The sequence below is a fragment of the Pholcus phalangioides genome, unplaced genomic scaffold (genome assembly GCF_987345545.1).
Source record: "Pholcus phalangioides strain wild (caught in Gottingen) unplaced genomic scaffold, Ppha-v1.0 ptg000004l_1, whole genome shotgun sequence".
NCBI classification, from domain to species: Eukaryota; Metazoa; Arthropoda; class Arachnida; order Araneae; family Pholcidae; genus Pholcus; species Pholcus phalangioides.
The window spans coordinates 2,533,753-2,560,588 of NW_028301597.1; the positions used below are offsets into that span (position 1 = coordinate 2,533,753).

Consider the following 26,836-nt stretch of genomic DNA (forward strand, 5'->3'; position numbering starts at 1 on the left):
CAGGGCTCAACCCCCAAGGGCTCCATGTGCAACTCCCAGGGGCTCCGCGGCGACTCGAGGAAAATAAAATGAATCAGTAAATTTGATAAATGGCTCCGCCATAGAAATTATATAATGAAAAAGGCTCCGCGAGTCAAAACAGGTTGAGAACCGCTGCTCTAGCCTATACCATCACCATCTGGGACAGTCTTTGTTGTATTTAAGGGAGGCTGCAAGATCTCCACTCATCACAGCAGGCTATCAATCTATATATATAAAATTGATTTTTGTGTGTGTGTGTTTTCTCTATACAAATCTACAATTTTAGATCGATCGTCGCCAAATTTTGCATATATACCAAATGGGACCCGACTTGAACGATAGGCTACTTTAAAAGTTTGTCAGAGCAGGGCAAATGCCCCAAATGGCCAAAAAACTGTCGGGCAACAATGGTTTCTCGGCCTCAACAATCACTTTCCGAACGTTTACTTTGGTTACCATGGTTCCTTAGCAATGCGTTTTAGACGTGTATATGCCTTTACAATGGTTTGTCGCTTCTTTAACGCTGCCATTGTATATGTATAACAGTCTATGCCTTTATAATGGTTTGCCACTTTTTTCAATAGTCATCAGAATCATCATCAGCATCACTTTGAAGGTCAGGCAAAGGATGATTCTCATAGATATCAGTGTTAAAATTGCAGATTTTACTGCATAAATGCGGAAATTTGTACTGGGAGTTTCCTGCCACATCAATAATTTTAAAAATTGTATTGAATTCTCGATTTTTGAAATATTGAGTTCGCTTAGAGATATACAAAGCCCAGGAGATTAAATATGAAGTAATTAGCCGGACCTACTTTTGAGTTGGATATTCATGCAATAACATTGATTTCAACTTTTTATTTATATCTTCTCAAGCATGAAAGTTAATGTCTCCGTATAGTCTTTTGACATTCAAACTGCATAAATTCATGTGGGGTAAGATATTTTAAAATTAATTATGGGTCCGTAAAAAGTACATCGAAAAAATTCCACAGCTTTAATTAAGCATTTTTGGAAGCTGAAACTGGCAGATGGATAACTTGAAGTTCGGGGGGGGGGGGTCGAAATACTGAGCGACCCTTAAAAAAGGGGGAAAACATATATATATATATATATATATTAATTTCTACGTTTCTTTAAATCTAGATTTGTTTATTTCATGAAGTCGCGCAGGAAGTCGCCATATTGGTTAACTTGGACACGGCTTGTATGTCCCTCAAACAAAGAGGGAGATATCACGTGATCCAAAAAGCCTCATTCAAGAAAACCCGGGCAGCGCCGGGTATTATAGCTAGTGTGTGTCACTGGTGTGTATAGGTAGTGCACTTGCACAGTATGCAAGAGAGGACGGTTAGATTCCCCCAGAAGAGACAGCTAACTTTTCCTGAGTACTGGCATAACAACCAAATCTCTTGCCTAATTTCTCCAAACTATTAAATTTAATTATACTTAAAAAATAATACATTTATTGCTGTGTATGAATTTAATTAATTTCTTCAAAAACCTCTTATAAAAAATAAATGTTGCTAAAAATTTATTTCTTGATAAGATGGATGGGTGAATATGTCTAATTGAAAAGTAAACTTGAAGCGCACTACTTTGGTACAGAGCTTGACAAACCAAGAAAAGATTTAGAGCCAACAAATTTATTTTTCCGAAAAAAATCGTCAAAAATAATTTTTCCCCCACTTTCTAAAACTTGGTAACCACTTCCAAAGTTGGTACACCAGCGATATAAATTCTGAAAATGTTTAGCTGTCCTCAGACTTCAATTAAGTTACCATGCATAGAAAATTTTAGGCACCAATACCAATTTTTTAGTCGTCATGGCAACTTGGTGACTGGGAAATGTCAGGTCTTATTTCAGCACAGAAAATGACAATGCAAAATACGCTCAGTGACCTTTAAAATGTGAGCAGGGAAATCTCACCACAATTGAAACAGCTCTTATGCCATGATTTTCCAATAGCTATCTTTTCTTCATTAAAATAAACTGTGGTGCTGCATCTTGCACACAGACCAGGCATGCTGAATAGTTTTTTAAGTGAACCAACCTGAAAAAAAAGTTCAATATTTTAAAATTTCAAACGGAACCGACACAAATGAAATTCGTATACACAAACTCTAAAGCATTTAAAGCTTTCAAATTTTCCGCTAAACATAACCATAATAGTTACGTAAGAATTCAAAAGATAGTTTAAAATGTAGGGGAAAACGAATGAATCTCACATCATTACTTATATTTTGAACATGTCTAAGCAAGAACGATCACGACACTGATTAATAATACATTTTCAAAACATTTTCCCTCTCAGCATTGGAAATCTAAAACGGGATAAAAATATTTAATAGTAAATTCAACTCTCATAAAAATTACTCGTAGAAATATTTCATCTGCCAACTTCGAGAGAACTAAAACACGCTGAATTTTGCCAAAAAAAAATATTTCATGCACTCATTTTGCCAGTTTTAACATCTAGCGTGTGACTGCGCGTGTTTTTTTTAAGCTTAAAAAAGAAGTCACGAAACATTGAGGCTAAAAAGATCACGAATTTTCGCTCCGTCACTCTCTAGCAAAGATTTCCAAAGGAGATATAGAAAACAATTTTTATTCAGCTTTTCTGATTTTTTTTTCTCCCAAGTATGTTCAAGGATATGTGTCCATTCAGAGATAACGTCGGCGGCATATAGGAATAAACAACGACCTCGTCAACAGAGTCAACCTCGTTAAGTGAAGAAAAAATACGAGATTCCTTTCTTTGAAAAAACAAACAGTTTTTCTGGAACTTTATGATGGTCACCTTCAATATCTTACATTCCGACAGAAAGATCGACAATAATGCACAGGTTCTGAACATGCAACTTCTCAGACGAAGAAAAAAAACGGAACTGTATAATATTTTTTATTCCTGTTTAATCTGTATTACGCGTCACGTATAATATAGTTCAAACACCGCTGTAACGAACTTCAAGAAATCGAACATTTGGTTGTTCATGTCCGATCTAATCAGTGGCGTCGGAGCCGGGATACTGTGTGTGTGTGTGTGCTCAGGCAATCCTAGTATTTTGTAACATGATGTCGAGCGCACATCAGAATTGATAGAAAATCTCAGTTTTCTCTACATAAAGTTCAATCCGAGCGTTCACATGGCTAAAATGCTTCCAACGCCACTGAATGTCAAATACGAAAAATCAGAAAATATGGGTCATATAATAGGGAAAAAAATATTAGCATACATTCCTACGTCTACCACGAAACTGCAAAAAAAAAAACCTGTCTTTATAAAACATTTTACTGTTATAAAACAGTATTAACCTTAGTTATAATTGTAATTATGTGTATTTGGTACCAGCCGACATACGATAACGCACTCTTGCATCCCAACAAAATAATAGATTCTTTAAGAGGAAGGACCACACTCTCTCTCCCGAAAAGTCAGAACACCCTTAAATGGAGTCAAATCTGTCTTCAACAGTTTATCACATTTCACCAAGTTTGCTTACCAGTTGAATCCTTACATAAAAAAAATTGCATTGGTAATGCTATCCAAAATAAATTTATTGGGTCGCAGAAGCGGTCAATGTGTTAAAATAGACGAGAAAATACGTAACAGATGTTCAAGAAATTCACGGCCATTGCACTCGATGTAGATGTGATAATACCAACAATTTAGTTTCTCGCTTTCATTTGATGCTTTGCTTCCTAATGCACGATGGTCAATTACTTAATTAGCCGAGTCATATCCTCTTCAAGGGATGTAGATATCACTCCCCTTTTATCAAGCCTCATTCGTTCAATGAACGAGACAATAACCAAAGTAATAACACCACTGTCATATCTGATATCAAAGACATTTTTTTTCTACCACTAAATGAAAATTAAAACTTTTCCATTGTGACCTTGGGTCAATAAAAAAAATGATGAAAAACATAAGTTATATCGGGTTATTATATAAATATAATAATCCTGACATATTGTTTCAAAAGCGTCCGTCTCAATACGTAATATGTTGAAGAACAAATAGGTGTTAAAAAATATCGAGGAAAAATTACTCATTCCTGGAAAGATGCCGTTGCATTGTTTCTGGCAACGAATATAAATTACTGAATGAAGGTTTCTCGTAATTTCATCTACGACATTATCGCTATAATGTTTCGTATATCTCGTATTTTTCTCAAGCATTTTCTACAACATTTCTTGATTCGTTGCTCCGAAACGATAACATCGGGTTTAGAAACGGAAAAAAAATCGGAAACAATCGGAAGAGCATGAGACAAAATATCTCACTCGATGATTGATGCTATCTGATTCGCACTCTTGAAACCAGATGCTCAACAAAAGAAGCGCTAATAATTAAAGGAATACAATAACCACAAGCACACCGATGCAACGCGATATAGAGAGGGCTTAAACAAAAAAAAAAAATTCTTTTCGGAATAACGTTCTTTCATCGTCTCAGACAAGTGGGATAGAGTTCCTATAGAGAATCCTGAAGGTCAAGAAGGAGAGGAGAGAGACAACACTATTGTTTCGCTAGTATAATCAAAACCAAAATAATTAAATCCGAATAACCTGTCTTTTATGCCGTGAAAACAATTAGTATTCACGATACGGCGGCGCCGTCATCAATGGATATATGTATACAGTACATACAATCGCAGAAACACCTTGTGCCAATCTCAATACGGCTGACCGCGTCCGTTGAACAAGAATCTGAAGAATCATTTGATGCGAGGAGCACACACAACACGCACGAAGCCAGAGGCGGAGTATATAATGTGGTACTTCATGGCGCACAAACTTTATCCCCTTATTGTATGACAGCATAGCATAAAAAAAGAAAAATCCGAAACACTAACACTTTGTCAAAAGGTTCTCAGCAGATTCGATTACAGATAAGCTAATCTTGCCCAAGAGATAAATACAACTAAAAATAAAAGATTGAGCACGGCGAAGAACTCAAAAGTCGGAAATATTTTGTCACTTCAAGAAAAAAAATTAATCACGATACTTTTAATGTTCTTGCAATTATTCTGCATGCACCGTAAAAGCGGACTACTTGGGTGAATTTTTTTAGAAATCTGAAATTCACTCTTCAGTAAACCCAATGTCATTACTACTTTTAAGCTCTAGTAACTTTTTTTATATCGATAGGCTATCATAATATATGTATATGTAAATAACAAACAGATTTTTTAGACTCAAACAAATGAAAAAAAACATATATTTTGGGCCAATATTATCCTTGTATATGGGTAACACTTTGGCCGACTTAACTTTTTCCTATCTTAAAGCATTAAATGAAGAGCTGGAGTAATTCTTGAATCTGGACTCGTAATAAAACTTCAAATTTTGAAAGAAAACTTATATTTCAACTTGTACTGATCATAAAACCCCTATTGAGAGATGAAAAAAACCACGTGCAATAACACAGCATGCAAAACCACCACTGTGGCCGCCCAGTCAGCAATACGTCGACTACCCGATGCACTCAGTAGCGGTACTAAGTAAGGCAACATAGCAGAAACTACAAAAAACTAATTAGTATGGAAAAACATTTTCGGTACTAGAGAGAGTACGTTTTATTATTTTATCGTTAATTGGCCAAAGTAACTCACGTTTATATTTACGTGTCTTTTATTAATATGTTTCCTATATTACTATGTATTTATCTTATATATATTTACGTATTTTTGCATGCTGTACGGTTGTTAAATCACCTTAAAGATAAATGCAGGGAGATCTCTTTTTAAGTAGATGAAGGAACCGATAACGTCGTTCATTTTAAATACTGGTGTATTAGTGCGTTAATAGGATTCGAATTGCGACAGGACTATCAGAACAAATCGCGATTGAAAGTCAGCGACTACTGGTACCGTGAGAGAGTCTTTCCCCAAACATTATTTCGTTTGGTCAACAACTTGACGTTTCTAACCGGAGCGTAAATAGCCAACGTAGCATAAAGCTATATTTAGAAATTCAACAAGCACCAGTAAAACTTGACGATTGAGGGGTCTAGCACGCTAACTAGCAAAATAATAACTGGTCTCGTCTCACAAAGTGGTCATTAATTCAAAACAAATTATCAAAAGGTTCTTCATTAGCACAACACTATTAAGAACTACGAGATTCTGAGATTTAATGTGCTTCAAGTCCATCATGAAAAAAATATTCCAAAGTTGTTCTACAGCGTTTAGTTTACCCCCCCCCCCCTTCCCCATCCATCACTTACTTCAATTTTTTTTGTTTAAAGTTTTGTTTCCATTGCCCGTGTGTTACGAAACCATTCATTTAGTCAATGTAGTGGAGAGAATTCCGATGCGAAATTGACAGATATGTCATAATTTGAATATTGAAAATGATTCAATTGAAATGATTCATCATTTCATAAATCAAACTGTTCATGAAATATTTTCAAGAGCTTGACAGACATTGTGAGTGATCGAATATGAGGCTAATTTAAAATTTCTTCCGCGTTGCGAATTATTAGGACACTTTCAGGTTTGTAGAAGTCTTGTGGAGAGTAGAAAGCACAGATTCTTAAAATTCACAATCTAAAAAAAATTATTACGGTCAAGAAACAACGCCCATACTCACGATATAGCCTAAACTCACGATATAAAATAAAAATCTCACTCTAAATTACTCTACGCATAATGATTTGTGTGTGCGAGATGCATTTTTATTCGGGGAACCCATTATTTTCAGTTTGTTTACCTCATAATTCTAAATATAAAAACAATACGAAAACGACAAAAATGAGATCACGGAAGGAAAAAGAAATGTGAGGTGGGAGCAGGTGTCTCACACCCGAGATTTTCAATTGTGTCGAAAAAGAAATTGCGTAAACGTCTGAAATGTCAACCAACCAAAAAAATCATGTTTAAGTTCCAGGGTGCGGAAAAAAAAAGGTATCTGAAACATATATATCAAAAAGATAAAAATACATCTTTCGGGTTATGGATATAGAAATCCCGTCAATTCATTCGGAAAAGAAAAATTCCGCGCATGTCTCTGACATTCAAAGCGTCAATACCCGATCCTATAATAATGCATAATCTAAGAAGACATGCTGATTAATACTTCCTACCGGATTGCATAAATGATGAAGTGTCATACTTGGCGAGATATGTAGACGTGATTCTAGGAAATACTGCATGTGTCATCGTGTTTAAAATTGCTGTTGCCATGATTTATACGGGCGTCATTCTCACGAAATTGGACAAAAAACGAAAAAAAAAATTATCAAAAAAGAAATGTCCACCAAAAAACTTCTTTACCTGCTATTACATAATATATAGTCATCAATGAAGTTTTTAAAAGTTCGTGGTGAAAAAATTCATTTAAATTTAACCATGTTAAGAGATATGCCAATTCCACATGGCGCACATTTTGCCTATTTCAGTACTGCATTTTCTGCTTCATACTCGTGGCATGTTCCATATATTTTATTTTAGTTGCTCATTCTCAACTTGGACAAGCACTGATACTCTGAACAGTTTTTTTTTCGTCCATTGCATTTTTATTTCTTTTTTATCTGCGTTTCTCGCTCCTTTTTCGTCGAGTTTACGGGGGGGGGGGGGGGGCAACAGGTTTCTAATTTATCTTTGTGTTGCTAGAGCAGATGTACTCTCAAAGCAACGTCTTTAGATGAAACATTACTGCAGCTTGATGTTGCAACCGAGAAATCAGGTGGTTTTTTTTTCACCCCAACTGATGATCAAACCTTCTTTCTGGTTACCTAATTCCACACTAATAAAAAACTAAGCATGTCGGAAACGTGTGCTTTTCAGAAATAACCGACGTCTCTGAACGTCGGTTAATTGAACACGTGGTAGAGTTTTCACTCACTATTTAATCACACAAATAATAATAGTCAGGAGAAGGACTTAACAAAAACACTCTTTTTTTTTTCCTGAATAATCCTAATTTGTGAATTAATTTACAGTTATAATTGATTTAGAAAGAGGTTCTCAAGTTTTCTTAATTATTGGCAAAAAATATTTAAAATTACAAAAAAAGATGAAATATTAAAAAAATATACCAATCCTAAAAATATATATTATTGAAAAAAGAATGCATTTTTGTTTTGAGAGAAAAAGTTATTTTAAAATTTGAAAAAGAGGCTGGGATCAGCCTGGAGGTCATTTCCTTAACAAATGAAAATTTGTTCAAGCAAATTTTAAAATGTTTTTCAACTTTTTGATGAAGAAATTAAAAACAAAGTGGTGACTAGTTTCTGAAAAGAAACTGGAATATAAATAGAAAGCGATGAGAAAAACAGTTGTGTGTGAAATATAGCAGTTAATGTAAACTGCTGAAGACAATTTAGGCCAATTTCGTGAGAATCACCCATATACGATTATAACAAAATCATTTATCTTTTCGAAGAAATTGTGTCGCCTGGAAAAGTTTTCCAGGCTTGGAGCTGAGGCTTCAGAAGAACCTAAACGAATACAGGTACAGAGATATTCTCGTGAATCAAATTTTTACACCCAATTTTCCAAAATTTTTGATATTTGACGTCACTGGTTTTCAAATGAGATTGCATTAAAATACAGTATACAGTGGATCCCGCACGCTTATAACATTCTTCAAAAAAAAAAACAGTCATGGAAAAACGTTGTAAGCGGGAAAACGTTTTAAGCGTGAAAATCTTAATGAGAATTATTTAAAAAAATTGAGACCAAGAAAGTAATTCGCACTAAACAGAAAAACATTGTAAGTGGGAACGTTATAAGCGGAATCTACTGTATACAGCACTTGTGTTATACATCAATTAAAAAAGGGAATGAAGATTTCTGCCCCTCTTCTGGCAAATAGGCTACTGTATTCAAAGTTGTCTATTTAAAAATATGTAGAAATACCACATCCAACAGACAGGAAACGAGGCTTTCAGAAATTAATTCGCTCATCAAAAATATCCGATAGCCTCAGTTCCAATAAAGCTGCCTGCCTATGTACACACTGTATATTTAAGTGCCCTTAAGACTGTGCAAGTTCGGTTCATGGACGAATAGCTCATTTACCGAAACAGCAAGTGGTATGAGCGTTCTTGCACATACTCGCACACACACACGGCGGGTGGTAGACATATAAAATTTGTAATAATTTGAATGAAATAGCATCAACAGGAAATCCGGACAAGCGGCTGATGTATCTCAGTGAAGCAGCGAAACGCGCAAGGAAAATATGATACGGCTCGTACTCTACCATGCCATCGATCAAACGGTTCGAAATAAGATCTCTAGTTGAAATCACATGACTTTCTATGAAAACAAAAATTCATACTATCGTTGATGAGACAATTACTGATGAAAGTTTACCAGTACACAGTCCCGCTTTGTTGAATCGTCAATCAAGGCACGCAGAAAGCAAATTTTTACGTGTGAAAATTTGTTAGCGGCAAAAGTGAATTGAAAAAAATTAAAGCCAAGCATGCTGACTCACTGAAGCTATACAATATTCGATATCGTAACCCAATTCGTGAAATTAAATACAGTAAAGCATTGATTACCCTTACCACAAAGCCACACATTATGCACTAAAACCTGCAAAAAAAAAAAGTTGACATACCTGAAATGGGATACCTTCGATTGCTATCCATTTACCACTTCTGGAAAAAATAATAAGAATAAAACCAAACTCAATCGAATAGTTAAGCTGAATAGTGGTGTCAGATCCTCTGTGCTATGCTACTAACAATGCGGATGGTAAACACAATTTTCAGAAGCACTGTGGTGTGGTCAGCCAACGAGTTTGATAAGATAAAAATATAAAAGTAAAAAAAATGGATAGGTGAGGAAAGAAAAGACAAGGTGATTCGAACACACACACACGGAAAAGTAAAAAGGAAATTTAAAGGTTGGTCTAGGCGCGAAGGCGTTAAATAACCTTGGCCCTGACAGGAGTGGGCGTTGTTCATTTTATAAGAGCAAGCATCAGCACACAGGGTATGGGATGAAAAGGCGTTTTCTCTCAAACTTTGAAGAAAAACAAAGAGCCAAGCTATGAGATGAGAAAAATTAAATTGTGCATGCTGTGCCCTTTTGGGCGCGTGTAGAGAAGAGACAAACAGTCTTCTTCCGTCTGTCGACGGACCGGAAAAACGGACAATGGTAGAAATGTAGTAGACAGCTGCCAAAATCTGTTAGCAGAACACCGTTGTGCAGAATCAAAACTCGTGTAATTAAGAGACCTCCAACGCTCCTTTCCGTATGAACACGAAAGAGTATAATCCTCCATGCGACTCAGACACAATTATAGTAGTTTTAAGAAAGATTGATATAGAGCATATGTAAAAAGATTCTGAAGTAAAAAAAAGTCAGTGCATCCGGAAAAACATCTGCGTGATATGAGATCAGCTATATGAATTCTAAGTCTTTAATGACTAAAAGTATAGAGATTTTCTCGTTAATTAAATTTTGACACGTTCTTTTCTGGAATTTTACGTAATTCAGATACTATAGCGCGTCAGCGACATCACTGAAGACAGAGATTTACAAATCAAAAAGTAATTCAAGCACCAGCCAAATTTCTTAGAATCGGTCAAAAATAACGGTTTTTCTCCAATTTTTCGAGGTCTTGTGACACCTAGTTAAAATCCTTAACTCAGCTTTGGTTCTGACACGTACACAATTTTAGGTACCAATGCTAATTTTTTCGTCTCCATGGCAACCTAACATCTGGAATTCGTTTGAAACTTCACCCATAAGAGAGAATTTCCTTGTGCAAATACCCATTCGGTCACAAAGGATTGACATTAAAAACAGACATATAAATGAGAGAAAACATGAACATATGAATTAAAAAAATGAAAAGTTATCATTTTCAATGACTTCACAGCCATGACTACACAGGCCAGGCAGTGCCGTCTTAACGCATGGGCCCACCCGGGGGGCTCAAGAGAAAAGGGCCTCACAAAAATGAAATCTGATAAAAAATTTCTAGGATTTACCAGATAGGGCCTCAGAAAAACCACTTGGCCCGGGGGTCCATGATGCTCTTAAGACGGCCCTGAGGCCAGGCCATCTCCAAAAGTCTATTCTATTCCGATTTATCCCCCTAGCAATAGTTCTCCAATATTGTTGATATTATTATAATATATTAAAGTTCTTATGGATGCAACGGACCTACATGAATACAGATCCTTCACTAGGTTAATTCCCAGTGCCGTTTTAACGAATGGGCGCTCTCGGGCACGGCCCAGGGGGCCTCAGAAAAATCAAATATGGTTGAAATTTTTGAGTGCAAGCATGTAAACTTGCCTGGTAGGGTCTGAGAAAAATCACTTGACTGGGGGGTCGATGATGCTCTTAAGATGGCCCTTTTAATTCCACAATGGCTCTGCTAAAAAAATACTTTTTTTTGTGTGTTTTAATTATGAGTCATTCTCACAAGTGAATGTCAGACTTTACTCTCACACTGACTGATATATGATTCACAAATCAAGACGAGACTAAAACATAAAATGAAGTGCAAGTTGATCTAATCAATACAAAATTTTATTTCTCACACAATACTCCAGTACTCCGCATGTGTTTGTGAATTGTTTGAAATTATAAGATAAATATCTTTACTCGTTGACTTCATGTCACAACCATTTTATTCTAGAGAACAATTATATGAAAATATCTCACTTCACCGAAAAAAAAAATTAATGAAATATTCTCACTCATTTGCCGTCATTCATTTGATTGCAGTGTATTAGAAGTAAGAAACACAAATTTAGAGAAAATTAAAAACCATATAAAAATATACGGGCAAAAAAGATGAAAATGCATTTGATTATAGACTACACAGGACTCATTCTTTTCACTTTATCTTTTCTAGTTGAAAATTTGATTTTGGCTAGTAATATTCCCTAGGGGGACAGAGAGGGGTTCACAGTTGGTCTGGAGGCTAATAATATCTCCTCTCTTCCCCCCTCCCACCAAAAAAGAATCAATCCAATATTTAAAAAGGATGATCATCACACATCTCAGCATGAAAACTATCATAGTTGTCCCCAACTACGGAGGATTTACTTGTTTCATTTTTAATTTCCATTGTTTAATCTATGACATGAATGCTAGAACACTGCCATGACTTATCCTGTCATCCAGATATCTTTCAATCTGGCTTTGTGTCAGAGTTTGGAACATATGGTTTAATTAATATAGTAGGGGATTAACCCAGACTTGATTCTGAGAAACCAATGATGACAGTAAATTCATCTGACTGTAAGCAGGCTGACATCCAATAATCATATCACAACAAATTATTGTGATGTGATCCATGCAATGGTAAATATAATGAAAAAATAAGTTTATAAATTTAAAAAAACATTTTTTTCCTCAGAGTAAAATCATTTAAAATTCATTGCGCAATGTTTCTTCTTGATCATTATCCCATAGTCAAGAGCATAGGTGTACGCAGAATTTTCTTGGGGGGGGGGGGGGTTCAATTTTTTTTCTTCTCGAGGGATGGGTTTAAATTTTTCCTGCAAAATAGCATTATAATCTCAGCTTGGGGGGGATTAGAACCCAAAAGGCCCTCTTTGCCAATGGTCAAGAGATTAGCACATAAACACCCTCAGAACACCATCATAAAATTCCGAAGAAGCATCATGAATCCATTACATTAATTTTTTTTTTCACTATAATTTTTACTTTTATATGCATGATGGTTACTGTTTACTTTCCCAAAAAAAGGTTTTGTATGAGTGTGAATAAATAAAATTAACCTATCTTATCGTCTCCACATAAAGCAACAATATCTTTATTTTCTTAATGATCTCAAATTTTGACTATATGGGTTGTATCTTGTAGGGGGTTTTAGGGCATCTGTGAGCTCGGAGAAGAAAATAAATACTTATAGACTCATATTATCATGTGCTGAATGTTATGCTGCAAAGGGATCTGTGGCAGTGTACCTTCTCGCGATCCCCCATGCAGGACAGTGCCCCAGACTAGTTACTTCTCTGACCTGTATGAATAGCCTTCATCTCATTGGTTACAGGGGTTCCTGACCTTTGTCTAATCAGCACAGAAGTGTCCCTGAAACACAAAATGTCAAAAACCCCTGATCTAAACAGTGGGGTCTGATACCTTTTGCCATAATAAAAAACTTCCTTATGCAGAAATATTATTTATCCATTATGTCAAATTTTTACCACATATATTTGATCGTGTGTATGCTATCCTGAGCCAGTACAAAACTCTAATACTGAATTTTTTACCAATTTTCAAAAAATTGTATTGTTGTGCCCATGACAAAACTGAATAAAATCAATGTAATTAAATAAAATATGATTCAAAATACAGAAAACTGTTCAGTTCATAAAATGATGAAAAAGATTGAGATTTTATCAACTCAATCTCAATCAAAATTTAATTTTAAACATATAAAAAACAATTTTTACAACGCAAGTATTTATGAATGGATCTCAAATCTTTTCAGTCACTATATGAACTGAACAGTTTTCTTTATTTTGAATCAATTTCATCAGTCATGTTATTTAATCATGCATGCAAGATGTATTCAATGAGTTTTTCGAAAATTTATAGAAAATTAAGTATTAGAAATATTAACAACTTTGTAATTACATAGGATAGCATACATAAATACATGTGGTAAAAATTTGAAATAAATCAATTGATATTTTTAATAATATTTCTACATAAGAAAGTTTTTACCATGTTAAAACATAGGAGGTTTTTTTCATTGTGGTATTATTGACAGATATTTATTACGATAAAATGTAAATACATAATAGATGCATTTATATATATATGATAATTTCAATCATGTATAGTACCTATAACAGTGACCTAATATCATTTGTTAGTGAGTTCAAATGCAAGATATTTACTTCCCACATAATTCGCAACTTGAAAATACATTATGCAAAATTTTTTGAGCAATACAAGTTTTTTGATTAATATTTTAGGTCGAAATACAATTGTAGATCTCAGATGTGAGAAAAGATCACACGGTATATTTGCTACTTAACGGTTAAAAGATAAATGTTTTCCCCACTAATACATAATAGATAAACAAGCAAAAACAACGATGAATATTTTTAGATCAAATAATAAATGATCAAACCTTGAAAATCAAATCTTTGAAATGCTTATCATCAGTGATAAATTCACAACGGTAATTAATATTTATTTACGCAGCAAACCACCAACTCCTCAGCTGAGCTGCGGGATTACTTTTTGAGGGAGAGAGGAATTGAGGAGAGCAAGAAAAAAAAACAAAATTGATATTCCATGAGATATAGATGAAAAAAAGCGCCAAAGCACTATTGGCACGATATTATTGCTAACTTTGGCATGTTTACCAGTCGCCAATGTTGTTGCATCTTTTAATAAATTTAAAAAAAAAAGTTACTTATTGCAAAATTTTTGTTGCATTTATTTCCAAACATTTGCTTTTAGTTTATTATATAAAATTTCAGAAAATTTATTGTTTAAACGAAAACAATGTTTCCAACCTCTTTGAATTATGGAAATCCATAATGTTTGTTTATTCAGAAGATTAGTTAGTGTTTATTCGTATTTTTATCTATTTTGTTTTTCATGTTTCTTTTAGTTTTTAATGATTTTTAAATATAAATTTTAATTTTTTTTAAATCAAAAAAAAAAAATCTTAAAAATGCCGGTTCGTAAACCGTAACCGATGCACGGTTGATTGGATTTTAGTTGATGCTGGTTGCAATGGCGGACGAGGTAGAACCCTCTTGTACTCCGACTTATTACACCAGCAATGAGGTTTGCACAGCCATTATTATTAAATATGCCTTTTTTTCCTTGCTTGAAATAAATTACCTGTTTATTAACGGATTATTAACATGGATTCCTCCCATTGATACGCTCAGCATTTAAAAGATTCATTTCTTAATTGCATCGATCACCTGTCATTTTATAAGGTTTTTAAATCAACCCGGACATTGTTTTTAAAAGTAATTAAAATTAAACGTTTCTCAGAGATAGATTTATTTCTGACTTTTATAAAAAGTTGAGGTATATTGTTTACTTTCCCTAATGTGTGATGTCTAGTGAGTGTGTTGGAATGGAAATTCGTGGCTGTAAATCTTTTTAGTTCTGTTTCATAGATCTCAGATTCACAGCAATACATTCGTAATCATAAACTTTTATTACTAGTTATTTGAATGAAAAATGAGTTACAAAGCTGGTGAAGAAAATCCTCTTGAATGTGGTACTTAAAATTCTTTTGAATTCAGCGTAAAAATTGAATGTGATAACTGAAGATGTTCAAATTAAATTTCAATAAAGGTATTGTCCATGGATGAGAATATATACCAAAACATCTCAAAGAAAGACACTCGATTTTCCTTATAAAATGCCCTTCGAAGAAACATACAGTAAAATCTCTCTTGCGGACACTGGTGGGTCAAAAAAAAAATTGTCCCTTAAAGGGGGTGATCATTAATAAGGAGTTTGAAATGCATGCTTTTATCATGCATGGGAAAATTATTATTTGGTCATAAAACGGGAGTGTCCATTAAGAGGGGTTTTACTGTAATATGTCATGAAAATCCTATGTAAATTCTTCGCTCTTATAACAATCACCTAACTTTACTACTCTCTGGTCTCGATGTAAGTATGTTTCATAGTATTAATACAGCGAAACCTCACTACAATGATACTCGATATAATGATAAATCTCTCTAGAACAATATTTTTTCAAGTCTTGTTTGGAAATGATTATACTGTAATGTTAAGCTGCTGCCTCTGGATACAATGATAATCCTTTTGCAACTATATTTTTCCTGGGTCCGCAGAGTATAAAGGTTTCACTGTATATGTAATCTGTAACAACTTTTTTATAACAATACTTTTCTCCAATTACTTGCGTATATTATATAGGAAAAATTTCGAACCGAGAAGTAGTTGCTATAAAAAAAAAGGTTGGCCGTGTAGAGAAGTTCCACTGCATATATTTTCAGTATGTATATTATAGTACAATGTCCAAAGTGTCTTGTGGGGTCTTAACCTTTCAAGTAATTTTTAAAATTTCTTGGATCTGCATTATAACTGCCACAGTGGAAATCACTAAACCCTCTATAAAATGCTACAAATTGTTTTGCAAGAAGAATATTTTACGGTTTCGTGCAGGTGATGTCTGCTCCTCTTCTCCAGTAATAAGAATAATAAAAAAAAAATAAGAAATACTGTATATTGTTCTATTATTTATATTGCAGATGTAGCCTATACTTCCCTAAAGCAAAGAAAAAACAATCTCTCTCTCCCTTTGAACAAAAGCCAACTCTGATCTGATAGGTTGAGGGGATGTAAAACGTTTGCTAACAGAGCCAGCTGAGTTTGCATTGTCAAAATGAGAGGGGTTTCAAGTACGTGAGTTGTGATTTTTGAAATACAAGTAATCAAGTTAGGCAGGATATCTTGTCATTGCTGCTTTAAAAGTTAAAATAACCACATGAGCGGATATACAGGGAGGGGGTCATAAGTTGGTAATTCCCCAAAATGTGTCTTCTCGTGGTTTGAGGACAGTAAAAAAACACTTCTTGTAACAAATCTCCAAAAATAGTAAATGAAGCTTGTGGTCCCATCCCCATAGGATGTTCCCTTATTTGATGTGGTATTCTGAACCAATATTTTTCTATCTCTTGAAGTTTGTTGCAGTTAGTATTAGATTTTACGAGTTTGTTCTCTGATTTTTAGCAATACATTTCTTTTAAATGTCTTTTCTATTTACAAACTTTCAATATTATAAACTAATTGTTCAAGTAAGCACAAACAAGTATCAAGCTACAATTTTTTTTTTTTTTTTTTTTGCAATATTCTTAAGCTTACAATAATTAACCATGAATTTGGGATGTTTTTTTAAATTGTAAATTAAATGCTGGTCAAATATAAATATTGCAGAGAATACTCTTTACTGTATCTTCATTTTATATGTATATCTTGTTAGAATAGATTATTATATCCCCACCCCCATCTTTCTCTGCATCGGGTTCTTAACGTATGGGTCATAACCCAAACTTGGGTTGCAGGGACTTATGAGATGGGTCGTTGTCCGAATCCAAACAGTTCTGATCCACTAACTTCTGAGATAAGTTGTACAAATCCACTAAGAAGCCAGGGAACCTTGAGCTATGGGTCACAACCCAAACTTCATTCGCAGTGGCTTAAGCTGTGGGTCATACAAATTCACTTATATCCAGGGTTTCTTGAGGTACAGATCATGACCTAAACTTCATTCACAAGGGCTTCCGAGATGGATCATATCAATCCACTTACAATTCTTTTATAAATACACTTATTGCATCGCTGGTTTCGTTCATTTTGAAAAAGAAATTCTCATGGGTCATGAAGCCGATCTTGTTGCTGATTTTATAAAAGCACTTCCCATGGACGAACATATCAAGAAAAGGAATCATTAGAAAAGTCTCTGCTCATTTTTAACCAGGGAGAACTTGCTAGGTTTGCTAGTGCACGAGACATGAGAACTCACGTGTGAGATCCTTACTGCCACTTGAAGCGCACTGATTATCAAGATGGCTGTGCTGGCCCTTCCCACTACCAGCTAGACAAGAGTGGAAACTCTGACCTTTCTTAGTTTTACAGCATGAGAGAATTAAGGGTTAAAAGTTATTGTCGACTGTATTTGTCTTATTAACACTTCAGTGGTGGCGCTTCTGGAGTCATGCCAATGGTGGTGTGAGATCTGCGACTAAAAATCGATCAAATAGTCGCAAATACATATATTTGGGAAAAAGTGATGGAATAATGGAGATATATTTATATAAAACTCGTATAAAACTAAAGAAGCATTAACTTAAACATGAAAAAAAATTTCTTGAACAAAAACTTAGTTTGATTGAAGAATTACTTTGAAAACTAAATAATTGTATTCATAAAATAACTGATTTAACCCTTTAAGCGGTTTTTTAAATTTTCCTGTGATCTGCATTATAAAACTGTCACATTGGAAATAGAAGCGTGTTAAGAACTCGAGATATTTCAGGGTGACCAAAACAAAGTAGATGAAGTTTGATAAGATGGCTCTGAATTGCCGCTGTAAAGGTTATTGTTGATTCTCACTTAATTGCAATTGATATCAACGATATCCCTATGACTATGATTAAATTTTTAAAAAAATTGAAATGATTGAGAATATTATTTATTTGGGTGGCGAGAGAAACTTGTAGATCCACCAGATTTTTACTGGTATGATACGCACCACGTGGTGGTGACTGATGCATTATCAGGTAGGGCTCCTTCTAGTAGAAGATGGGCAGGAGAAGGCTCTACCGCCTTCAGACTAGTGTAACAGTCATAACAAAATGTGACCATGGATCTCTTAAATCCAGTGCAACAATCGGAGTGTTAAGAGTGTCAATTTCTTCTTGCCAAGGCTGCTATAACAAGGAAGTGACATCATCGATGCTGAAAACATCATTCAATCTTATCAGATAGTTTGAGAAAAATTTCACGTTTTCTGTGGCAAAGGACGACTTAATTGATTCAAAGTAGAGAGTTTTTGATTAATCAGGTTCTATTCCTTCCCCAAAATAGTTTGAGAGTTGATTTGATAGATCTATTTTTGACTTGATATGCTGTGGAAAAGTTTTGAAACAGGTGTCTTGAACAGGAAAAAAATTGTTTGTAAAAATATTTGTGTAATTAATGCTCATATTTTTCATTTGAATTAAATGTTGCAAATGCAGTTGCGAGAAGATTCACCTACAGACTTAAAAGTTGTGTAGTGAAACCTTGATGGAACGATAGACCTACTCTGTGAAACATTCTTATAGAGGGGGTTATATTGAGTTGTAGCATTATCATCAAGCATCAAGAAGTTTGTGCTGTTGTTGGTGCCTCTTCTGAATTGGCGTTAGTACCACTATAAAAAGCATTTATTTTTTTTACCCCGAAAATTCTAATTTATTGATTCTTTGACAAAATTTAATTATTTCACTTTCTATATAAAGTAGTTTCTCACACAAAACACTTTTGTTTACTATACCGAAAAATCCTTCATGGCACATTAACACTTTCAGAGGGTAGATAGTGCAAAATACCTCATGTTGTCAAAATCCTTAAAAGAACAAACACTAGTAAGGAATTTAAAAATATGTATTAAAGGTGATTTTGAGTGGAATATAAAAACAATTGTTGAAGCATTTTCGGAGTATCCTAAAAAAATATTGTTATAAAGGGATTTATCATAATAAAGGATATCGTTGTGTCAAGAGGAATTCAACAATACACTATAAGCAGTTTCAAATAAGCTTTGAAAAAATATTGTTGTAGAGGAATTCATTGTTTTGTATCGCTGTATAGAGGTTTCTCGGTATTTGCATATTCTTCATAATATTTCTTGTATATTACGCAAACTCTTCGATTGAATTAGTTTTATGCCCGAAACGATCTGTTATACTGAACTTCTTTTGCTAAGGTGATGTACTGTTTTTGATATGTTTAATATTTGTTTTTCTTAGAGAACAAGACATCACAGTGACCCATCTTCAGATTCAACTATTCAGCCTCTAGCATCGGCTGCTGAAGATTGCAGTACCTTCGATATTGTAAAAGCGACACAGTATGGAGCCTACGACCGCTGCCGGGAAATTATAGATGCTGGATATGACGTTAATCAACCTGATGTTGAAAACGTGACGTTGCTGCACTGGGCAGCAATCAACAACCGCCAAGACATTGTAAAATTTTATATATCAAAAGGAGCCCACATTGATACCATTGGCGGAGAGTTGCAGTCGACACCTCTTCACTGGGCAACAAGGTATCAAAATCATTGCTAACTATTTAGTTGATTTTTTTCCTGCCTGATACTTAGATTCAATTAAAATATTTTCATGTCTTAAATGTCATAATTTTTTTTTCTTCTCTGATCTGTTCAAAGTTTTAAAAAAAAAGGTTAGCTATAGCAGTTTATTTACCACAGGGCTTGAAAAATTGAAAAAAAAATTAGGCTCCAGCCAAGTTTTTTAGGAGCTAAAAATAATTTTAATTTTGGGATAAACTGTCTTAAATCATGGCTTTTTTTTTACCTTTCCCGTATGTTCATATCATTTTTCTATGTTCAATAATATTGCTGCCTGGCAGTCCAGTGGTTAGGGAGCTAGCTTCTGACTGCGCAGGTCTGGCTTTGAATCCCAGTTTAGGCATGGATGTCTATTAACACTGACAAATTCCCTGGACAGATCATAAAGATCTCTTGGGAATATGTGCTGATCACATTTATTAAAAAAAAAAACTCATGAAATCAGAAACTTTGTCATTCATACTCTAATTTAGCAATTACATACAGAAAATTTTTAGACGCCGATGCCCAAAGCAGAATGTTTTGGATTGTTCTGGGACAAACCCTCAGCTGACTGAAAATGTTCTGCAGTAAAAATATACACTCCATGCATAGTTATAAAAACTGATTTCAGATGGCAGCACTATGCATATCAAATTTCATGGAAGGTTCACTACATGCACACACCACACATTCCAACACGTATCAATTCGTTAGAAGTTCTGCTGAGGAATATGGACGAGGTGCATATCTGGTGTAGTAGTAGTAACAATACGCATAATAGTGTTTTCTGCACTTCAAATTCTTTCTGATTTATGTGCAGCAATACCAATTGTTCTTAAATCCTAGTTTATGGCATATTCTGCTTTGTGGGGAGGGCACCAATACAGATTTTATAGTTGTAATGACAACCTAGCTGGGATTTGCCAAGCTTAGTATTCACCATATTTATTGGAATTTATTGAGCACTAGAGAGCTGAATACTACTAATACCATACCGGCACTGCCCAGGGTTTTCTTCCATTACTAAAAGGATTGAAAAAGTGACGAACCATTATAAATGAATTAACTGTTATACATAATACTGGCAGCATTAAAGTGACACAAACTATTGTAAAAGCATATACATGTCTGAAACACGTTGCTAGGGAACCATGGTAATCAAAGTAAGCATGCCGAAAGTGATTGTTGAGGCTGAGAAACCATTGTTGCCTGACAGTTTTTTTCCCAGCTCTGACAAACTTTTAAAGTAGCCTATCGTTCGAGTCGGGTCCCATTTGGTATATATACACAAAATTTTTGGCGACGATGGATCTAAAATTGTGGATTTGTATATAGAATATACACAAAAAATCAATTTTATATATATAGATTTCTTCATGAAAGTATGATAAAGTTTTTGAATTTTTTTTTTATGATCTGTATAATCTTACAACAAGGCCCATATTTAAAATTTCTTTTCAGACAGGGGCATTTAACAATGGTGGTCCTTCTTATGAAGCATGGTGCAGACCCATCTTTAACAGATGTTGAGGGTGAGTATATTTTTTTCCCGATATACAGATGGACACCTGTCAGTTGATGCTAATTAAGATAATAAACTCCAACGATGCAAATAACAAAATAAACAATTGGCTTAAATTATTTGTTTTTTGTTTTAGGTTATTTGTTCTTAGTAAAGTAACAGGGTTCATATACAGTCCTTGAAAAAAATAGTTCATTTTCAAGTCTTTAAAAGTCCTTGAAAAATCATTGCAGTCCTTAAAAAAAAAATCATTTTCAAGTGCTTATAAGTGCTTGAAATTTTTTTTTTGTGTGAGTTTCTTCCATGAACTTTTTCCCCCTAAACTAAATCCTCATCTAAACTATATACTGGACGAAAATGTATAGAGCATCAATGATGCGTTACGAGATAATGTTCGAAATGAAACAGATGGTATTGAGGTATTCCAGTGCTTAAAGAGATGTTGCCTAAAATCTGGCTGCAAAACACTGCACTTAAGACATTGCTTCAAAGTACTTTAAATTATTGAATTAATGAATGTTAGTTGCATATATGTGGGCTGACAATATTTTTTCTATAAAAATATGGCAAAATTGCATATTGTCTCCAAAAATGACACCAAGGGTAAGCAAAGTTGTCAATTTTTGTTAAAGGCGAAAAAGGCACCATTGCATTGAAACAGTAAATTTAAATTAATTCTATGGGAAAAAAAATATGGCAAATATGTTAGATCAATACTCCTATTTAGTCATAATTATCATAATGTAATTCTTAGGATTGGGAAAATAATTTTAATACTTAATTTCAGTAAAGAATAAAAATTTATTCTTTGCTGAAAATAACAGGACATTTTCATGAAAAGGTCGGGATGACCAAAAAAATTACATGAAAATACGGGAATATCCCAGGTAATACAGGTCATATGGTCACCCTAGATATATGACTACATGCTTTCTAATATTTTTTATCAAAGGTAAATTTCAATACTGTTTCAAACATAAAACAGTTTCTGCTTAAATGTCATTTGCATACTAAACTGCAATTCCTTTTTTTTCACAAGCAAGACCTTTAGAACTTGACATTGTCTACAAGTGTAAATGAGAACTATAATTGTTTTAAAAAGTTATATATCTTTAATAAATTGTGAATAGAAATTAAGAAAATACAATTTATTTTATTTAAAAAAATCACAATTTTTATCAACTGGGATATAAATGTCCTTGAATTTTAAAATTTTGCCTGGAAAAGTGCTTGAATAGTCCTTGAATTTTTTTTACTTTCCAAGGGCCCTAAAGCAGAATGTTTTGCACTGTTCTGCAGTAAGCCCTCGACTGACTGGAAATGTTCTGCAGTTCCCATAATAGTGTTTTCTACATTTTTCTTCTTCCTGATTGTTCTGCAATAGCACTGATTGTTCTGCGACATATGTCGCAGACTTCGGCATATTCTGCTTCGGGGTCCAAGAGTATGAACCATGAGTAAGTTTTTGTCTTTTTATTTTGCCTGAATTTTTTCAACTCCGAAGAAACTTTTTGTATCTCTGAAGCACAGGTGCTAGTGCTTCAGATTTACCTGGAAGCCTTCCGATTTGTAAGCCTCTTTTAAATCTTGCAGTCAAAAACCAGATTCTTCTTATTTTCTTATATTTCGTAAAAAACCCTTGAAATCCTCAAATTGTGCTTTTGCAAAAAATAAAAAATCCCAAAGATAATTCCCCTGTTCTTGTATCCCTTTGCTAAGCATGTTTCCCTGCGAATACCAGAAATTTGGATTCAAAGTACAGCAAATTACCAGTTGTTGCCAAATACAATGCTAAAAAGTGAGCAAGGTTGCCAATTATTGCTGAAATCTCCAAAATTTCCAAAATCAGGAAATAAAGTGCTCACATGGGTTATAACTAATTCCATGAAGGAAATTAAGTCTGACAAGATAAACAGGAACCTTCAATGAGCAGAAAGAATAAAAACATTTTTTTAAAAATTACTAAATGAAACATACTTGAGATGAATATTCATATTCGTGTAGAGAGAAACAATGTCACTCTCCGCTGTTCATACGAAGTACGAAAGCCAAGTGGAGATGAAGATGACGTTTGGAAGGAAATTTGCAGTCCACTGTGGGGAATCGAACCACCAACCTTTCACTTTCCAGGTGAGTGCTCTACCATTGAGCTACAGAGGGCACATATTTTATTTCCCTAGAGCGTATGTATGTAGCTAAAGAAACAAAATATCTATCTGCTGGGAAACCCTATATAAACCTAAAAAAATATATTTCTGTACATGAATTGTAGACTTTTTTTTTATAAATTAGGTTGTTTTGTCCAACCCTTCAGTGAAACTCAAAAATCATGAATATATGCAATGCATCTTTGGCTAATCATTGGTTAAATTATTGTCTAAACGAAATACATTTTTTGCTTAAAACTTTGATTTTACAGTAGAAGTTAAGTATAGATTTGAAGTGAGAATATTTTCGGAGAACAAGAATATTCTGAGGATATTCTCCTGCATGTAAAAATTAGAGAATAATCAAGAATATTCATTTTTCTTTTAAATAATGAAATTTTTTTACTAATTTTGTTTATGTTATGAAATTTAAATCTGTTTTCATTGCCTGATATTTAAAATAAAGCAATTTTTGGCATAATCACCCCCCAATGACGACTTTAATTTGAGAATATTCTCAGAATATTCTCTTGGTCATGTGATGAGAGGTTTTAAAAGTTTGATTATGAATATTTTACAAACCTCAAGATTAAAACCTTTAAAAGTTATTTCAAAATTAGATAAATTTTCAGAAATAAGTTCAAAACAAAAAATTAAACAAAAGTTGATTGACAAAGAAAGCTATTCTTATACAATCACCTTCATTCTAAGAAGATACAAAACTGTTGTTTTCTTCAATGTATCATACACTTACATTCTGTATCACTCACATTTCTGTGAATGTTGTGCAATTCAGCCATGTTGGTTTCATTTTCTTGATTTCAAACTTTAGTATTGTGGGCTACAAACTATAGTATTCCCGTCTTCTTGACAGGAAAAAAGACGGGGACATAGAATATTCTCTCGAAGGACTACTGTTGTAAATTACTAGAGAATATTCTTATCAAAAATAATGAGACTTATTCTCAAGTTATTTATAGAGGATTTATTATAATACATGTTATTACATATATTCTTGAGAATACTCTATAGAAGGACTTTTATAACTGGAGAATATTCTCTGGAAAGACTATTAATAACTTGAGAATTATTCTCAAGTTATTAATAATATTCAAGTTTTGATAATATTCCCCAGTAATTTATAAAAGTTGTCCTTCCAGAGAATATTCTCAAGGATATTATAAATAACAGGAGAATATTCTTATCAAGAACTTATAAGAATATTCTGAAGTTAATTATAATAGAAATTCCTCCAGAGAATATTCTCGAATATTTGATTATTCTCGAGAATTTTACATCTTTAAAGTTAAGAGGCTCATGTTTTATGAAATATATTGTGTACATATATTTTTGCTTGATATTCACTTTTTTTTCACATGATTTAGATTTTACTCTTCGTGATGGTTAATTTTTTCAACCGTGATATTATTAAATAAAGAAGCTTCAACAAATATGGCAATTTACAAATTTAGTTAATTTTTCTCTCTCTCTCTCTTCCAGGCTGTGCTTGTATACACTTGGCAGCTCAGTTTGGGCATACTGCAATTGTTGCGTATCTTGTTGCTAAGGGTCAAGATGTCAATTTAACTGATAAAAATGGCATGACACCACTAATGTGGTCTTGTTATCGTATCACCACGTAAGTCCTCATTTGAAAAAAAAAATTCTGAAGGCTAAGTTTTATTTAGTTCCTCAATATTATTTCAGTGCTGTGTCTAAGTTTACATAGTGGTTTTTATACATTCATTTTGTTTGGATAACCCTTTAAAACTGGGAAATTTTTGAAAAAATGAATGTTTGTTAAGTATCACTACCACCCATACGATCGATCGAGCTCAGTCTTAAATGGATACAAATACAAGGCCACAACATGCAAAATGGCCAATGATACACTATACATATACATATGTTTCTTCTCCTATCACCCCCCCCCCACTTCAATTCGCTGCTAATTTTTCCTTTCAAAGCTGAATTATTTGTATAGGAATTGGTGGAAACTCTCAAATTTAGATTACATATAGTCGAACTCCCCATTTAATGTCACTACTTTTTTTGCAGAATCCTGGTGCTGTATAGAGTTTGGTGTTATATCAAATCACAAGTTAACACATTTGACCCCATATATATGGAACATTTGTTCACTAAAATTTTTTTTTCTATCCCTGAGTGGGTTTGGCGCAACAGGGGAAGCGGGGGCTGTAACAGGGTTTGGCTGTACTAATGTTTGTTAATGTGTTTTAATGAAATCAATTTACATTATATTTAATTTTTTTTTATGAATGATATCTGACTAAAGCTAACTAATCACATTTATCATTTCAATTGGATACAGCCATCTTGTGGCATTTATAACGGCTATCTGTGCTATTTGTTTGACTTTATAAAAATGCTTTAAAGTGGGGGAAATGCCATAAACTTTATTATATAATTTTCATCAGTGAATAATAAACTTTATATTCATCTGTTTAGTTAGTTTCTCTGTTACTCCCTATTATTCTGAGTATCAGATAAGCCATCTGCAACTTTTTTCACCTTTGTATTTTTTCAGGAGTGATCCTACAAGATTGCTGATCACATTAGGAGCTAGTCTTGCCATGAAAGATCTTCACCACAGAAACACTCCTCTGCATTGGGCTGTGTTTGCTCGTAACATGACTGGAGTGTCTCTTTTACTCAAATCTGGCGCAAATTTTCAGGAGAAGAATGCTCAGGTGTGTGTGTGGTGAGAATCATAATCTTTGTAATAACAAGTATGATATTTGCAGTATGGGATATTTTATTGTTTTTCTAGAGAAAAATCTTTTTCTAAAAAGTTCTCTTGCTAATCCAATACTTATCAGACCAGGCTCGAGCCAATCTTATAGGATACTGAAATAGTGGAATGAAAAAAAAAATTAATTTAAACATTTTTTAAAAGTAAAAAAATAGTTTTTTCAATTTTTTGTAAGGCTATGATTGTTTTGTCTTGGGGGGGGGGTGGTATCTTCCCCTCTTGTCTTTTTCAAATTTTTTGAGTGGTAGCCTTACATATCAATATATCATTATATTAGGTTGATGATGCATCATGATGTAGAATTTTCAATATTGCTCAATCCTACTGTACATTCATCCTAAGTGGTAGTATCAAATTTTTCTTTTCCTTTCTTCAAACTAGGATAGAATTTTACAAAGTAGACCTGTTCCACAAATTGGTTCCACTACCTCAAGGCTTCCTGCTGACCCCTCAGTTCTGCTTCCACTGTCCTATTCCCCCCCCCCCCCAAGCACTAATATAGCACTAAATTGATTTACCATTTATTTTATTTGTTCAAGAAGTGCTGTCGTCTGAAAAATTAAAGATGA

At 33.9% G+C, this 26,836-nt stretch overlaps 2 protein-coding genes across 5 annotated transcripts in view; one reads left to right on the forward strand and one right to left on the reverse strand.

The window, feature by feature from the left end:
* Positions 1-14,253, reverse strand: part of LOC149086416 (cysteine and glycine-rich protein 1-like) — a 32,822-nt gene extending 18,569 nt beyond the window's left edge. The window contains exons 1-2 of one of the 3 annotated variants that reach the window (XM_089255509.1): positions 14,114-14,253; positions 1,955-2,078 (exon numbers count right to left, since the gene is read on the reverse strand). In XM_089255509.1, the coding sequence (XP_089111635.1) occupies positions 1,955-2,051 (97 nt within the window). In that variant the 5' untranslated portion in view covers positions 2,052-2,078; positions 14,114-14,253. Of the gene's footprint in view, positions 1-1,954; positions 2,079-3,528; positions 3,687-9,601; positions 9,781-14,113 lie in introns of those variants that run through there. The other 2 variants (XM_089255523.1, XM_089255517.1) reach the window with 2 other exon arrangements.
* Positions 14,254-14,691: 438 nt separating this feature from the next.
* The window catches only part of Hip14 (palmitoyltransferase Hip14), a 29,310-nt gene continuing 17,165 nt past the window's right edge, over positions 14,692-26,836 (forward strand). Inside the window, exons 1-5 of one of the 2 annotated variants that reach the window (XM_089255525.1) lie at positions 14,692-14,781; positions 19,500-19,801; positions 21,287-21,357; positions 24,995-25,133; positions 26,043-26,205. In XM_089255525.1, the coding sequence (XP_089111651.1) occupies positions 14,716-14,781; positions 19,500-19,801; positions 21,287-21,357; positions 24,995-25,133; positions 26,043-26,205 (741 nt within the window). In that variant the 5' untranslated portion in view covers positions 14,692-14,715. The remainder of the gene's footprint in view (positions 14,782-19,499; positions 19,802-21,286; positions 21,358-24,994; positions 25,134-26,042; positions 26,206-26,836) is intronic. The other variant, XM_089255524.1, reaches the window with a different exon arrangement.